The sequence below is a fragment of the Peromyscus maniculatus genome, chromosome 15 (assembly GCF_049852395.1).
Source record: "Peromyscus maniculatus bairdii isolate BWxNUB_F1_BW_parent chromosome 15, HU_Pman_BW_mat_3.1, whole genome shotgun sequence".
NCBI lineage: Eukaryota > Metazoa > Chordata > Mammalia > Rodentia > Cricetidae > Peromyscus > Peromyscus maniculatus.
Window position 1 is genome coordinate 26,117,044 of NC_134866.1, and position 17,882 is coordinate 26,134,925.

The window sequence follows — 17,882 nt, forward strand, 5'->3', positions numbered from 1 at the left end:
CCCTCTGCACATATGTGACAGTTGTGTAGCATGATCTTCTTGTAGGACTTCTAACGGTGGAAGCAGGGGCTGTCTCTGACTCTCTTTCTGGCTTTTGGGACCCTATTACTCATACTGGGTTGCCTTGCCAAGCCTTAATATATAGGAGGAAATGCTTAGTCTTACTGCAACTTGATATGCCATGTTTTGTTGATAACCATGGGAGCCCACCCTTTTCTAAATAGATGTCAAGAAAGTGGATGGGGGAAGGCAGAGAGGAGGTGAGGGGGTACTAGGAGGAGAGGAGAAAGGGGAAACTGTGATGGGATGTAAAACAAAAAAATAAATAAATCTTTTTTTAAAAAAATAGAATATATGCTGGGGAAATGGTGCATGAGATGACCCATGAACAATAGGACTGGAGTAGGCCTCCAGGGCCTACATAAAGGACAGGTAGACATGGCAGCCTGACTAGAATTCCAGAACTCTGAAAGCCAAACCTGGGAATCCCTGTGGCAAGATGGCTAGCCAGAACAGCCATATCAGCAGTCTCTGGGCTCAAGTAAGAGGCCGTGTCTCAGTGAATAAGAAGGAGAGCAATTGAGAAAGTTCCCAACATCAGCCTCTGACGTCTGCATGCACATGCACACACACACACACACACACACACACACACACACACACACGAAGTCAAAGAGATTGAACAGTTATTTTATAAACTTGCTCTAAATTATATATTAAATAAACTTGGTCTAATTGCATCTATATAAAAAAAAGAAATTAGCAATGATTTCCAAAATCACACAACTTGCTTAGCGTGTGTACTACTCAACCTAATTGTAAATATATAATTTCTCAAAATATTTTCCTTAATGTTACAGTTACAGATGATGCTTAAAAGCCCTACAAGTAGAGAGAATTAACAGATGAGCTATTCTCGGAGTTGCTTTATGAAAAGGGAAAAATCAAGTCTTCTCTGTTTTCAGGTATTCTGTGGATAGACACACAGATATGGACAGGATATTCAACATTGATTCTGGAAATGGTTCCATTTTCACATCGAAACTCCTCGACCGGGAGACCCTGCTGTGGCACAACGTCACGGTGATAGCAACAGAGATCAGTAAGTCCAGCCTTAGCAACGCTGTCGCCACTGGTGGGAGGAGGTCCGAGGGAGGGCTTGCTCAAGCATGGCCAAAGCTGTGCACCTCGTCGTGACAACCCTGCTCTATACAGGCTGAGGGAAAGAGCCCTGGGGAGAGACCTGCAATGATGTTTCTTCTAAATGTGTGTTGGTTCATCTTGACTGGAGAAGAAACCGTGAAAGTTCTGTGATTTAGAAATAAAAAAATAAGAACGCATCTCTCCGGGATGGGGAGATAACCCAGCAGGAAGAGAGCTTGCTAGGCAAGTGTGAGGAGTGGAGTCTGGATCCCCAAGGTCCACATAAAGGCTGGGTGGATATGGCAGCTGCCTGTAATCCCAGCATTCAGGAGGAGGAGACAGGGGATCTCCAAGGCAAGTTAGATATCTAGACTAGGAAAGCATTCGGCAAGAGAACCTGCCTCAATCAGCAAAGTGGTTGCGATGTAGGATGACACCCAACATAAATTTGGGGCAAGCACACACACACATGCTTTTCAAAAAAAAAAAAAAAAAGAATATATCTTTCAAGTGAAATAGAATAAGCACAAAGTAGATGCTACTTCCCAAAGGTTGTAAGTTAGAAAAATCACACAAACAGCTAGAAAAAATGGACTTTCAAATAGGAAGCAAGGGAATAGGTAGAGTCATCTATCCTCAAAATGTAGGCATTGGGTACATTTAGTCATATCAAAATACAAAAAAAAAAAAAACAAAGTGGCTAAACCATAACAGCCTATTGAGTATCCTAAGAAAGGTAAATGGAGTTGCATCTTCCATCAGAAAGTGGTTGGTTACTCCGTAACAATGGTGCCTTTAGTTTCTTCCCCCCACACACTTTTTTTTTTTTTTTGATATGACTAAATGTACCCATTGCGAGCCTGCTGAGTAGACTAATAATCTGTCTGTGGACATGAGTGGAGTTAATGGCCTACTAGACCAGTAAGTTTTGAAAATTAACAAAGCAGGTCACATATAATGGATGGCTGACAACCTAGTTCCTTCTTTTCTTCACTCGGTTCTCTCTTTTTTTAAGGGAAAGAAAGCATGAAATCGGGTGGGTAAGGAAGAGAACCTAGGAGTAGTCGGGGAACAGAATGAGGTTAAAATACACTGAGAATAAATAAAACAATTTCTTTTAAGATGCAGGCATTGGTCAACACCTCCTTGATATTCATTCTAACCTTTTGTAGAATTTCTATTTCAAAATCTTTACCAAATTAAGAGCTACAAATTATCACTTTCCTATAGTCTATCAAATTGAGCAATATAAAACACCAAATAATCAATAAAATGTTTAATTATTTTATGTCACTCCTCATAAAACTCAAAGGAAAATTGTGCCAAAAAAAACCATGAAATTGTTTCACTCAATGGAAATTAATGTGAACTATGAGCAGCGAGCTTTAGACAGGAGAACATAAAAGAGGATACTCTTTAAAGTAATATTTTAGTGTTTAAAATAGGCTTCTGAAGATATCCCTTTTTGTTTTTAATTTCTGAAGTTCTAAACACATTTATTTATCTCAGTTGGATGTCTGCTCTGAAAGATCCCATATCAAATGGTTTATTACAGTTCCCTTTTGTCAACATAACTCATGAGATGTGACGTTGCTGAAGGAGAGTGCTTGGAATAGCAAACAGCCAGTGTGGGCAAGAAGAAGTGCTGGTGTTGATAGTGATCAGAACACCTCATTAGACACTTGCTAGAGAGGAATTTGGTTTCTAGAATTTATGCCAAGGGACTGCAGTGGATGCTAGCAACAGTAAACTCTTAAAGCTTTAAAATTACCAAATGATTGTCCACTGTGGGGGGGGGGGAGACTGTTTTTCAAAACATCATGAAATTTAGCTTTTTACTAAAGTGGTCATTTTATGTATTATTTAGGGTTTATGCCTACGGTTTTCTGGTTGTGGGATTTAATGTTTCTCTAATATATTTGAAGCTATGGGTGATTGAGACATACCACAATTTATGTACAGCCACTTTCACTTTGAAAGGATAGTATGAGAAAAAAAACAGATGCTAGAGATCGTAAGGATACTATTGTCAGAACTTGTTAACCACCTTCAACAGCTCAAAATCCGAGAACTTATATAAATAAAGTCATCTTGCTCTTGCTCCAAAGTCTCTCTACTTGCACTTTCATTTCCCTAGGAACCCAGAAATTTTCACATGGCTTACTCCTTTCCAGTCACATCTGAACAAATGGCCCCTCTGAGAAGGCATGCCTGGTTATCCCATTCAACAGAACAGCTCCATCTCTCTCGATCCCTTTTCTCTGCTTAATTTCGCCATCTGGTGCTTTTGTACATTCATATGTTTAGTGTGCTTATCTCCACATTAGAATAAATACCTAAAATTCACTATCTTTATTAAGTTCCTTATCTGTCCCAGCCCATATTAGGTGTCAGATGTCCAGTAAGGTTATATTAAGTGAACATTCAAATAGACATTTGAGTTTAGTGGATGAGAGAAAGAAAACGTGAGTTATCAACTCCCGACCCTCCTATCAGAAGCCTCTCCTCCAACTATCCAGGGGATTAGCGGGGAAGAATGAGAATGAAAGAGTGCATGACTCTTGTCTAAGGGGAAATGATGATCAACATATAATGCCTATTTCTTTCTTTCTGATATGCGTCAGATAATCCAAAGCAAAGCAGCCGAGTGCCTCTATACATTAAAGTTCTTGACGTCAATGACAATGCCCCAGAATTTGCTGAGTTCTATGAAACCTTTGTCTGTGAAAAAGCAAAGGCAGACCAGGTGAGTTGTATTTTAAAAAGCACCTTCAGATTGGAAGCCAGATTAATTTAGATCTAATAATTGAGATGATACACACAGAGGAGGGCTTGTCTTGAATTATCTATGAAGTGGATGCCGAGGAGATTAATACCATAAATAATAACCAAGACGAATGTTTGACTTGCATAAGAGAACAAATAGTTTTTAAGAACTGGAAGTTCATCAGTCTCCAAGACTGATGTGGATTCCAAATCAGTTTAAAGTTTTCATTAAAATAGATTAGTCACAGTCTTGCTGGAATAAAATCTTTATTGGTGAACAGATAGCTTAATTTGCATATGTACTTGAAAATAATAACTAGAACATATTATCCAATTGCCTATAATTCACAGTTTTACTTATTTACATTGCCCATCTGTAAAGGGATGCAAATTCATGAATGTCTCACTGCTTCACCCATTTGTCACCCACCTGAAATTGGTCTTTGCAGCCTGTGACGGAGAAATTAGGCTACACTTTGTCAAAACAGAAGTGCCCTATAAGAGTACAGGGAAAGTGGGAAGCTGAAGCTACCGCATTTTTTACATTAATTTTCTGTTTTAGTCCGCCCCCCCCCCCAAGTTGCTAACCTATGAGCATGAGAAGACAGTGTTTTCACACAGGCTGTCCAGAGTACTTCCATTTTGTTAAGAGGCAATGAGACCATCATTGAGACAATTTATAGTTTTGGATGACTCATCAGGAGAGATTTTTAACCAGGGTGATTTTTTTGCTTCCTAGGGATATCTGGCAAACGTCTGGAGACTATTCAGGTTGTCACAGCTTAGGAGGGGGCTTCTGGTATACAGTGGAGTGAGGTCAGGGTGGATACCACATCGTTTTTGGAGTAGAACCCACAGCAAAGAAGTAGCCCTGGCCCCATGGGTTTCTAACACATCAGTTCTTAGAACAGAACGCACTGATGGATTTTTAAGAGCTATCATTTTCATTAAGTTACGGACTATAAAATTAAGTAATTTCTTGGAAAACCGTCAGAAACACTTTTGGGTCGTGAAACCTTTTTGGCAACCTTCTGGTTTCTATTTCAGCTGATTCAGACCCTACGTGCTGTTGACAAGGATGACCCTTATAGTGGACACCAGTTCTCTTTCTCTTTGGCCCCGGAGGCAGCCAGTGGCTCAAACTTTACTGTACAAGACAACAAAGGTAAGTGAGCTTCCTGCCTCCCCTTTCTCCACCCCCCTCTGGGATCAGACCTCAGGTGCCATCCGTATCTATTGACTTCCATCGCCACCTATCCAGTGCATGACGTGATACCCAAACACATTCACCATTTCGCTTTCTGCTTCCAGACAACACCGCAGGAATCCTAACTCGGAAAAATGGCTATAACAGACACGAGATGAGCACCTATCTCCTGCCTGTGGTCATTTCAGACAACGACTACCCAGTCCAAAGCAGCACTGGGACAGTGACTGTCCGAGTCTGTGCATGTGACCACCATGGGAACATGCAGTCCTGCCACGCCGAGGCCCTCATCCACCCCACGGGGCTGAGCACAGGGGCTCTGGTGGCCATCCTTCTGTGCATCGTGATCCTACTAGGTAAACTGCTTCTCCCTGCATCCTATCTCCCCTTGGTGAGGGGCACACACTGTTACTGTGACACTCTAGATTTTTCCGCCTCCCCCATTAAGGCATACAGCCTGATCTAGGTGAGTAGAGTTATATGCTGGGAATCTGTGTTGTTCAAACATGAACTCATTTTTGCTTTGGAGAATGAACAGATGTAATATGTGCCCATGTCTTTGCTTGCCCAGGATACCATTTTACCAAAAGAATATATGTCTATCATACTGAAATGCATCTCAGGGGGGATTAGAAAGCACTATATATATGCCCTGTTTCTTCTGTGTGTGGTCTGATAATTAACTTGGCAAACACTGGTAAATTTTGAAGAGTACAAGTCATGCAGCATGGAGTGTCTGATAAAGACCCCTTTTACAAAGGCAACATCTGAGATCAACAGAAAACTGGAAAACGATGATGGTGACTTTTTCTCTCTCACCCAGGGGAAAAAAAATAAAAGTGTGGCAGTGTCTTTAATGAAACAAACTTACTTTGAACTACACAAAGGAATAACTACCTGCTTAGTGCTGCTTTCTGGTTACCACATATATAATGTCTATATAATTTTTGGATTGTTCATAAATAGCTCCTAACATTAGGAAGCGAATCTGGATCCCAAAGGAATGACTGTAATAAAGATGAAACACAAGACCTGTGATGGCTTGGATATGGCGTCTTCCTCCGAACAGCGCATGTGTTGGAGGTGTTGTCCGCAGTTGGTGCTGCATCTGAAAGGGAATTGGATCAAGAATGGCAAACTTCATCAAATGACCGAAGCACTGATGGGTTCATTGTTGAGTGGGCTGCTAGGATCTGGGCCCCAGTGGAAGAAATTATGTCACCTTTGAAGGATATAGCTTGTCCCTGGACCCTTCCTCTCATCCTGTCTCTTGTCCACCATGAGTTGAGTGGACACATGAGTTGAGTTCTACCACATGTTCCTGCCATCATGACACTTTGCCTCATCTCAGTCCCAAAAGCAGTAGCTCCCAGTGGCCATGGACTGAATCCTCTGAACCCATGAGCCAAGATATATTTTTCCCCAATTAAGTTGTTTCTCCTAGGAGTTTTCTCAAAGAAGCAAAAATCAGCACAAGGTCTAGCAATGATACAAATGATGGGTTTTTTTTTCCTGCCGACCAACTAATTGCCAAAAACCTGAGTTTGAAAGCTTAACAAGCCTTTAACTATTACTCAAGTAAAAAAAAAATTCAAATATCAGCTAATGTAGCCCTTCCACAAATGAAAACAAGAGGCTGGAGAGGGGCTGCCCTTCCAGAGGACCCAAGTTATATTCCCAGTACCCACATGCCAGATCTCACAACCATCTTTGACTCCAGTTCCAAGGGATCCGACACCCTCTTCTGGCTTCCAAGAGCACCAGGCGTACATGTGGTACACAAACATCCATGGAGACAAAAGACCCATGGATAACAAACAAACACAATAAAACTTCTAAAAATAAAGAGATTTGTATTTCCAATCCTGCCTACACGACTAAAAAGGATCAAAGTTTGACATATGCTTATAAGCACAGAACTCAAACGGTGGAAAAATAAAGATCAGAAGTTCAAGGTCATCTTAGGCTACCTAGTAAGTTTGTGCCAGCCTGAGATACACAAGACCCTCTCTGAAAAGCAAGCAAGAAAGCATTAACCTAGATTGCACAGGAGGAAACCCTCTTCTAATAATGAAGCCTGAATAACAACAGAGAAGCATAGAAAAGGGCCTGCATTTCTACAAGAAAGACCTTTCTCATGACTGAGCAATGTTGTCAATACAACAGAAGACAGGGAACTCAACTTCAGAACCATGATCCTCTTCCCAAGCAAGATTTAAACAAAGTACTTTGAGATCGGAAGGTATATTGCCATGACAGTGTACGAAGACATATCAGCATCCCAAATGCTGTGCAGCTATAACACCTGGAGGACTTGATCATTGTTCTTGGTCAAAATGGAACTGGGGATGGGGGTAGCTATGCCTGTGGAAGGAGAGGCAGCTCTCATCTGGTAGTCCTTCTCCTTCCTCTCTCTAGTCATCTGTCCAGCTTTTTTACATTCTTAATTGTTTTTTAAAGTTATCATACAAAGCAATGTGTTTCGTCATGATCTCTTCATACACTTGTGTCTTCGTCCTTGGTTCTAATTCTCTCCCTCCTCTGCTACTACACCCTTTCCCCAGCTGGTTCCCCATCTGCTTTCTTCCATATATTCAATTACCCACCTCCTCTCTTCTCGTTAGACCCTTTCTACTTCTGTAACCGACATTCCTACATGCAGCGAAACACATAGATACACACACACACACACACACACACACACACACACACAAATACATACACATGGATATGTGCACACATAATGTTAATCTAGGTTCTCTCTGTAGAAGAAAATAGAGGAGTCATTCTGAGTTTGACTTATTTCACATAACATAATGATTTCCAGTGCCATCAATTTTCCCACAAATGCCATGATTTCATTTTTGTTTGTGGCTGCATAAAACCCCATTGTGTATATGTATCACGTTTTCTTTACTCATCTATTTGGACATCTAGGCTGGCTGCATTTCCTGGAAATTGTGTATAGAGCAGCAATAATCATGGATATGCAAGTACCTCTGTAGCATGTAACTTAGAGACCTTCAGGCATCAATCCATGTTTTCTTCTCTGCTTTCTTCCTTCTAACTAACTCACTTTATCTTCCCCTTTCATTTTTTTTTCCAGCAATAAATTCACTGCCTCCTCATTATTCTTAATTGGCTTCAGTGCTTCCCACACCTTGTCTAGTGTTTTGGGAATTCTGTACATAACTTTTTTAAGAAAAAAAATGAGTATTGGCTTAACTAGGTTCACACCATAGACTAGATGCTGGCCAAGGTGCTTCACAAATGCTTTTCTTGCTCCTCGGAACTCCCTGGGGTGTATTGATCTGCGTCTTCAATATGAAAGCTGAGGCAGCAGGAGATGAAGTAAGTCATGTGGCCAAGTCACACATGTAACCAGCAGTAGAGCTCAGTTCTATGCCCAGGTCTTTCATTCCAGACTGGTGTGGTGCTCCCATATCGATCCCGAGTTTCTCTGTGAGCTTCTGGAATGCAGTGCAAAGTCCAGGCTGAAAGAGACATCAAACTTAAGCTGGGATCCCTGGAGACATTAGAGGCAAACCTGAGAGGTTGCCAGAGAAAGGAAGCCATACTGGTACCCAAGGAAATCTGGTATAAAAGTGAGGCTGGCCTAGGAGTGTAGTTTGGGGATAGGGCACTTACTCACCACGCAGCAGTCCCTGGATGAATCCCAAGGCATGTAGTATTTTACTAAAAGAAAACACTAAAAGCATTCAAAGAAAAGTTTGAGGGTGTATAGGGAAGGAACTAGAGGGGAAGAGTTTGGGGTAGATTTGATCTAACATATTATATGCACGTGTAAATATTAAATTAAATGTTTTAAGCATCCCAACAACAGCTACATCTAATCCATATAGAAATTTAGAGTTTTGAAATTTTTTCACATTTAACTCATTCCTCATAACAGCACCTGGCATTGTGTTATTGCTTCTCTTTTACGGAGAGAAAAATGGGCTTTGAGGGGTCAAATTGTTAGATCTGCTAGTTCTATAATGGGATTGGACCATGAATTTGACCACATCCTCCCCTCCCTATCCCCCTACTAAAATCTTGCTGCTGTCCTCTGGCCCCAGAAGAATGGGGGAAAGAAGAGACTAGTCACCACAAAGCCACTTCACAGATAAACCTGAACCCTTCTACATGCTTCTGCCCCAGCCCAGTCCCCATTTATAAAAGTCAGCTTTCATCAAGATCTCCCATCAAGACATCAAATATACATTGGGCTGATAAAAGACATAGGTAGTGATTGCCGGGGAAATAAACTGTGAATGAGCTCTGAGTACCTAGGACTTTTGATTATGCCCTCTTGCTTCTCGCTTGTAAGAGGCTCCAATTCCAGGTGACCGCAGGACTGAAATTAGAAAATCTGAGCACTTGAATCTGGAGAATTAGGGCGTGAGAACTGCTTGCTGTCTCACCTTTCATGACCAAAAGAATTCATTTGCGTTAGAGTTGAATTCTTCAAGGGCAGATGGCAGGGTCTACCCTCTAATCCCTAATGTTACCCTTCCTTACATCACTGTTTTGCAAATCCATGCCACTTCACACTGGAAAGCAGCATAATAGCCCTAAACCCTAAAGGTCTCCATCCCCAACCTCCCAAGGTAGAGGTGAAAGTATCCCAAAGCCACTAAGGTGCCTGGGGACACAGCTCTTCCCACTCCTCTTCTCGGTTCCTTCTGGCTCAGCTACTGAGACTCTTGTCTTTTCCTCAAATACTACAGGCACAGACCTCCCTGGGGGCCTTTCCTGTAGCTCCTTCCCCTTTGCCAGAGAGCACCTTGGATAACTCCCCATCTTTCCTGAAATGATGCAGAAGTGCACAGCCCATGGAACCAACAGAGAAACCCTCCCCGTCCTTCTTGGCCTCCTCGGCCTTTTCTTGTTTTGCATTGCACTTAACATCCTCTACTAATTTCCTGACTCGTTCAACGTGTTGTTTATGTTCTGTCTCCATCCAACAGTCCCCATACATCTGCTTATGCTCTGAGGCAGAGCCTTTGAGCCCCATGTGATACTGGTAATGCCTAGAACTATACCTGGCACAAAGCAGGCACCACATTATTATTGATTGAAAGAATGAATGGATACTCTGGGTGGATGAGACAGTTGGAGACATCGAGAACAGAGAGGGTGGACAGTTATGCAGCCACATACTTGAGAATGGCAAAATTGTATTTCCTTAGGAAAGAGACAGTCATCCCAGTGTGCTCCCAACACAGCAGGTAAGAGTGCAACCTTTTGAGTCTGGTGGACCTGGATGTGAATGCCTGCCGCATGTGGCATCTCTAGGCTTCAACTTCTTTGGTAAACTGGGGTTTTCACTATGGTTCCTACTTCATAGGATTATTATGATGATTAAGTGGGATTGAGTATGAAATGCACTTAGCGCAGTAATTGGTACATAGAACTCTCTCTCTAGGAAGCCAAGTATTAATACTATTAATGTCTGAAAGGATAACATATAGATCCATGAGCATGCAAATCTATTCATTAGGAGGAAGATGCACTTGCCTCCTAAATCTTATTGCAAGAATTCAATTTTCATGGCTTACAAAAACTGGACCATGTAATGGGTGAAATGGTAGAGACATTGCTGGTGCTTCCTATAGTAAATACCGCTGGACAAACATAGGCTGGTAATGCATTTTCTGTGCTGGATGGCTGTTTCCTCTGTAAGTTGTTGCTCTGTTTTTATTTTTCCACCCATCGGCCCATTTGTAGGTAGATGTCTCTCTACAGGCAGGCAGCTTTGTTCTACCAGCCAGCTGTGAAGAAAGATCAGAAGCCATTTAAACACAAATCTTGCTTTGCCTCTAATTTAAGCTAGAAGAAAAAAATATATATATCTGTAAAACAGACATTCTGGCCAACAAACTTGTGGGACATAAGTCTTTAAAAAGTGAAATCTCATATAAAAATGTTTATTTAACTCAAACACAAATCATATGGGAAGTGTATTGCTGTCGGTCCTGTTTAATTGGTTGAGCTTGGGGCCCAGAGTAGCTTTTGGAATCTGGGTCTCTCAGGGGTTTTATCTGTACTACTATTTCTTTGTATGTGGGAAGGTATGCAAACATTCACATCTCTGCTTGGGATTTTAAACTAATTTTACACTCTTCTCGGGTAGGGGGAAGAGGAAGGCATAGCGCAATAGTTATTTTAAATGTGGAGTTATGCAAAGCCTTCAACACTTCCCAAAGGTGCCAGCCCTTTCCTTATAACCAGTTTTGGAGCATTTTAGGTGCTTGGCATAATTTGCACTTTTATCGCACGCAGTACTTTCTCTATGGCTCAAAAAAATTTTTTTATTATTATTACTTTTCCTACCTTGAAAATAGTTTGCCTTTTCAAAGACAAAAAAAAATAAGTGCTGACAAAATACGATGGCATTTTATCATCTGGTTAAAGTCTAACCTTTTAAAATACTCCATCCTGGGGTCCTTATCTGATAATGGATAGAGACAAATGCATCCTTAACACCCGGAAAACAATTGAGCCTGCGTTTTCAAGTGTAGTTTTAAAGCGGCAGGTTGGAGCAGCGCTGCTTCCCCATGTTAATTGGATGGCAAATTAACTTTCCTTCCCTTCTGTTTTCCGTTCTGCTTCCAGTGACAGTGGTGCTGTTCGCAGCTCTGAGGCGACAGCGCAAGAAAGAGCCTTTGATCATTTCCAAAGAGGACATCAGAGATAACATTGTCAGTTACAACGACGAAGGTGGCGGAGAGGAGGACACCCAGGCCTTTGATATCGGAACCCTGAGAAACCCCGAAGCCATGGAGGACAGCAAATCGCGCAGGGACATTGTGCCTGAAGCTCTTTTTCTACCGCGACGGACTCCAACAGCTCGCGACAACACGGATGTCAGAGATTTCATTAACCAAAGGTTAAAGGAAAACGACACAGACCCCACAGCCCCGCCCTACGACTCCTTGGCCACCTATGCCTACGAAGGCACCGGCTCTGTGGCCGACTCGCTGAGCTCGCTGGAGTCAGTGACCACAGATGGAGACCAAGATTATGACTATTTGAGTGACTGGGGCCCTCGGTTCAAAAAGCTAGCGGATATGTATGGAGGGATGGACAGTGATAAAGACTCCTAATCCGTTGCCTTTTTTTTTTTCTTTTTCATTTTCCAATATGACACTGGAATATGTGAAGTGGCTATTTCTTTCTATTTATCCACTATTCCGTGAAGGGTTCTCTGTTGTACCCGTTCCAAAAGTCAATGGCTGCAGTCCGTGCGGATCCAATGTTAGAGACTTTTTTCTAGTACACTTTTATGAGCTTCCAAGAGGCAAATTTTTATTTTTTAGTTCATGCAGTTAACCAAGTTAGCCCAGCAGGCACTCGGGGGAGGCGAGGAGGGGACAGCGTTTTTTCCCTTGTTCTCTTAGGGCAGGTTGGCCACATGCTCCTTACTGCTGGCCTGGACACTACTTTTGTTCATGGCCTCAGGTCAACTGAATGCTCCAACTGTGTACGTTTCCCATGCTACTGGGAGAAGGGATCATACTTTACTGATTAAAAATATAGCTTTAGCATAAAAGAAAAACACAAAAGGAGGCAACAATTGGGGGATTGTTCTTGGTCTATCAACTCTCAAGGAGATAATTAGCTACAGAAGGGTTTGTAAGAGTGTATGTGTGTCAAAGAATTTAAGGTGACAACTGGGGCATCCTGTCTGTGCTGGAAGAGGTGTTTCTGGTACCAACAACTACTCGTAACATCAAATCCTTCCGTGTTTTAGGATGATTTAGAAGCAAATCAAATGGTAACATTCAGACAGTAACAAAAAGCAAGGCTGTATTCCTTGACACTCATGATCTGCTGCATATGAGAAACATGAAAGGTCACCCATCCAACCAAAGGGAAAAAGAGAAATAGCTAAAAAACCATTAACAAGGAAAAGATTCGGTAAATTTCAAGGTTTTATGCCACCTACTGTATCACCGATCCCTTAATTCTTGAACAACCAGTAAACTAATGAGAAACATGTCTAATCATGTCAAAGTTCTTGAGAGAATTTTCTGAGGCAAATGTTAACTCTTTGTCTGTAGTCGTTGTCTCTATTAATCTACTCTACCTGACAACAGTAGCGGTGTAAAGTACAATAATTCATATTCTTCAAATACTTCTTATATAATTAACTTGACGTAGGAAGGTTAGATTAAATATTCTACCCTAGAGCTAAAGGGGAGGGTTAGACCCAGTCACATTTGAACCTAACTCCTGCCCTTTGCCTTCGGAGACATCCCATACATTAATGGCACTGAGAAGTTGGTGAAAACCTGCATTCCGTGTTTCTGAAATGCTCACAAAAGAAGAGCTGGGATTGCCCTCAGCAAAAATGCTTAAGACTCTTGTTAAAGCGACAGTCGAGTTCCAAACATAGTCTTCTTTCCCCACTGTTCCTAAGGTGGCTTCCGTGGCAAAGCTGCCATCTTTGTCTCTGAACTGATGATAAAGTGATGGTCTCAACTAAAACAGAAAAGTAATATAAAATCCATCCAATCTATTCTTGCTCTAATTATGCAATTAGGCTCTCTTAGTCAGTTATTATCCAGGGGACCCAACTGAACCAAGCTAATCCTTCTGGCAGGTTCAAATCATTTATTTCATATGGACGTTCTAATGACTCTCCTCATTAGGATCTCACACCATGCAGTCATCAGAAATTTCCAAAGTACTGTAATGAAAACATCCTCATTTGAAAACTTTTTGAAAAGGCTCTGTATATACATAGATAATATATACTTAAGAATGTGCTGACTTCTCTTATTAGTCATAGGGATTTATTTTCAGTTAATGTTAATTTTATAGAGATAATCTTAGCATCATTTCCATTTAAGGGTAATGTTTTATCAACATATTTTCTATTTAGAAACACGCTGTTGTTTAGCTGGATTTTAAATAGTTTTTGCCCAGGAAGTAAAGGTGGCACCTGTAAAACAAGAGAAATGTGGAATTTGGATTACAGTTTAAAAAAAATTACAATCATATTGCCCTTTGTATTTTCTGAATGTTCTCCTGTTTGTGATGAAATGCCCTGAAGAGAAACAAGTATTTCACACTTGAGCTATTTCTACCTTTTAGGGTTTTATTTTTCTAGTTCTTCATATGCACACTGACACACACACACACACACACACACACACACACACACACTGACACACACACACACACAAAACACATACAGGAATGCAAACAAATACTACAAGATGGCTTCACTGAAATGGGTCAGTATGTATTATATTCACGGGTAAGTACTGAAAAAGATAGCCAAGGAAAACTAGTAAGAGCTACTATACAGCATGAGAACAGCACCTTGCACAATCTATTGTAAAATTAGAATTACTCTATCTTGTATCTTACATCATGTGACAAACTGAAGCAAGAAACATAGTTCTTAAAAAGAAAGGTATCATCAAAAGTTGCCCTTTTGAGCTTTTGGTGTGAAATTTGGTGTTAAATTTCTAAGAGTTGACAACAGCAATTTCCAACATTTTGGGATAAAGTTGACCTCTCCCTCTGAGTGCAAGTATATATTGAAAGTAAGTTAAGCTATTTGAGATGTAATTGGCCAAAGCATTTTTATCCCATCCTGCAAACCACACATTGTGCCAAGAATAGGATAGTATTAATACTGGAATAACTGTTTAATATCTTATCACAAAGATTGTTGGTGATACAAATCTACAAGAAACTGCATTATTCGAATCCTGTAGGTGTTGACTCCAGATAAACACTTTCCTCTAAGAATCATCATGCAAAGAATGAGAAGCCTAGCACCATCTCTCTCTCTAGTTTTTCTTCCCACTAAAATACCAGGTCAAGAGCATCCCCATAGACAGATTTCTTCCAGTGATGAAATTTTGTTCTGGAGGGTGAAAGTAGTTTTCAGCTCAGTTTTTGTGTCTTGGTCTTAGACACAGGCAATGAGGCTGGCGGGGGGAGGGAGGGGTCCAACTTTAAAATTTGCTTTGTTGAACGTAGGAGACTGGTTAGCATAAAGCAACGTTTCAAGAACACTGACGCCTGTCTAACTTTTTCTTAACCTCTTTTCAACAGAAACTTCCTTTAAACCTCTTACAATGCTTCCTAGAACAAGCTGAGATTTTAAAGAGTATTAAGCCATTGTGCATGAGGCTAAAACTCTCCCACTTTATATCCACTTTCTTCCAAAAATCTGAAAACATTTGTCCTCAAATAAGTAAATAAATCAAATGGGGATGAGGTGAGGACAGTCTCCTAAAACCCTAAGAGAGGAAATCTGAGCACTGTAAATACAACTTCCCTGGTTTTACATTCTGGAGGTTCGGCTAGAGAATCACTCTATTTTCAGATGGAACAAAGCTGGTGATTTCATTTTAATTCAGGATAAAAATATGTGGCTTAGTTCTCATTTCCACTTCCCAAAGTGTTATACAAGAGACTGACTCTGGAACTTAGATGCATCCAAGTTTTGAGAAGTCAAAATAACTTCCTAATGTTTCCATTATGTAATCTGTGTGCCCTGTGTTCCTACACAATGGTCTACATAGAATGCTTTATCCTGAAGTAGGTGTTCTCTTGGGGAGAATGATTTATGAAATGCCAACAGGCATTCTTAGATTCTGTAAACCTGTGCACATTAGAAACATACAACTAGAAAGAGGAGAGCTGATTCCTGGGTGCAAGCTAAATATTTGAATAAGGTGCTTGTCCTTATCAAACAAATCCCTTGTCCTCGGGAATACAGCCACCAAATAAATCCTCTCAGCCCCTGGTTACTAGGTTTGAAGCAGCATAATTGCTTTGGAAGAATACACTAAAAACTCAAAATCGTTGCCATTTTGAAGGACATCCTCTATTTCAAAAAAAAAACCAACTCATTTAGTATAATTTTAATTTTTACTTTATCTAGATGAAGTCATTTTTGAATTGTCATATTGTAGAAGTGGGCTCAAAGTACAAGGAGTTCGCTGTATTTAAATTAATACACCAACCTTCTTTATCAGATAAGAGCAGAAAGATTAATACTTGGTGTGTGAGTCTTCCGGAAGATGGGCTGCAGCCTAAGCTCTGACAAGCATGTGTCTTTTCTAGAGAATGGAATTACACGGTGGTCTCATCAGAGTTCAGAGACGATCATGGTTGCAGTGTTTTAAATCTTCCTTTGACGTCTTCATGGAATAATTTTCAAAAGGGATAATTCTCTACTAAAAATACCAGACCCCGACTATATTCAATGCAAAGAGCAATACCCTCTTAGAAAGCCAATGCATTGGCTCACACACTTGTTTAAAGTTAATAAAGAAATAGCTCACTTTCAAAGCCAGTAGTTTATGGTCTCTGCATCCTCAATTTAATTTAAGCATTGCCAAGACAATCTTTAATCTCCCTGTTTTGTAATACCTTACTTATGATGCATTCTCATTTTTTTAATTTGGGGGGAATGTTAGCCTGACAGAGCCAGCAGACAAAAGCGTTAAAGGATGTCAAAAGAAAACAAACACTATTACCCGCCATATTTCAGAAGGGACTGAGGCACTTAGCCGAGGAGACACCAGGTTATTAGATTAATTTCAAAAGATCTTTTACAAGTTGCTTGATTCCACTGGGGGGAAAAAAAACATGAACCACAAACTCAAATTTGCTTCCAAATGAGGTTATTTGACAAATGAGGCATGGACTCAGTGTCATAGAAAAAAGAAAAAAGCATCCCGCTGTAATGAGAGCTTGGTCTGTCTTGTGAGGCTATGCTATCTATGTAAATATATCTGAGGCACCTTCTGTAACCTTTTCGTTTTCTATGATCTATTAGTTTAGTGTTTATTAAAAGACAACCACCCACATGTAGAATCTCACTCAGCACTCACGGGGAATGCTTGCGCAGCAAATGTCTAATAGATCTGCTCAGAAGAACACGGGAACCCTGTAGACCCACTGTGCTGGTCTGTTTGAGGTTATTTTCACTGCTTTGCAAGGAGTTCACATCAGAATGGGCCTTGTAATAAACGCCGTGTGCGTCTGTGGTCATACCAAGCTCAGGCAGTTTGGCATTCTCCTCCTGTGACTTGTGATTCCTGAACCAAGAAAATAAAGGCTTCTGGTACCGACTGTACTTAATTAAAAAATAATTCAAGTATAAATTGAAGTTTAAGCCACGCTTGAAGACCGACTGGCTGGAGTCCTCTGTCTGTTTGTATTTTCAGCAAGAGGAGAGGGTGGATGGAAACAATCGGGCTGGCTTCCTCCAGGTCGACAGACCTTTGTAATCTCACACCTTATGTGGCCAAGTTTTCTGTGTCAGAAGAATGAGGTGGAAAGAGTGACCCTCTAGCTCAGTATGGCTGGGCCTTATGTTGTAGTCAAATGACAGATAACACACTCCTTGACATGGCTCCTTTTATTTGGTTTTCTTTTCTTAGTCTTATAAATTTGAAAAGAATGCAACTTTAAAAAGTGATTTCTCACGAAGAGTAAATATGCCTTTTGCAAATCAATTTTTGTAACGTTATTTATATGATATTACTTAATAAACTGTTTTTTTCTAACTTGCTTTTTTTTCCCCCAATTCTCTCAACTATTGTTTGTCATCACGGAGGTTTTTGTTTGTTTTGTTTTGTTTTGTTTTGTTTTTTAGCATATTTGACATACTTTAACTTTCCGAATCCAGTATTTCAACTTCCTAGATAGCTGAGTAAGCTTAATGAGTTGTGTAGAAAGTAGCTGGAGAACCGTCATTTCTCCCAGGCAGCCATCTAGAGCAGTAGAA

The 17,882-nt window shown here is 40.6% G+C and overlaps 1 protein-coding gene across 4 annotated transcripts in view; it reads left to right on the forward strand.

The window, feature by feature from the left end:
- Window positions 1-17,661, forward strand: part of Cdh6 (cadherin 6) — a 140,539-nt gene extending 122,878 nt beyond the window's left edge. For 3 of the 4 annotated variants that reach the window (XM_006976107.4, XM_015995046.3, XM_076551723.1), the window contains 5 exons: window positions 966-1,102; window positions 3,768-3,889; window positions 4,957-5,074; window positions 5,221-5,472; window positions 11,735-17,661. In XM_006976107.4, the coding sequence (XP_006976169.1) occupies window positions 966-1,102; window positions 3,768-3,889; window positions 4,957-5,074; window positions 5,221-5,472; window positions 11,735-12,225 (1,120 nt within the window). In that variant the 3' untranslated portion in view covers window positions 12,226-17,661. Of the gene's footprint in view, window positions 1-965; window positions 1,103-3,767; window positions 3,890-4,956; window positions 5,075-5,220; window positions 5,583-11,734 lie in introns of all 4 variants that reach the window. The other variant, XM_042261400.2, reaches the window with a different exon arrangement.
- The last annotated feature ends 221 nt before the right edge of the window (window positions 17,662-17,882 follow it).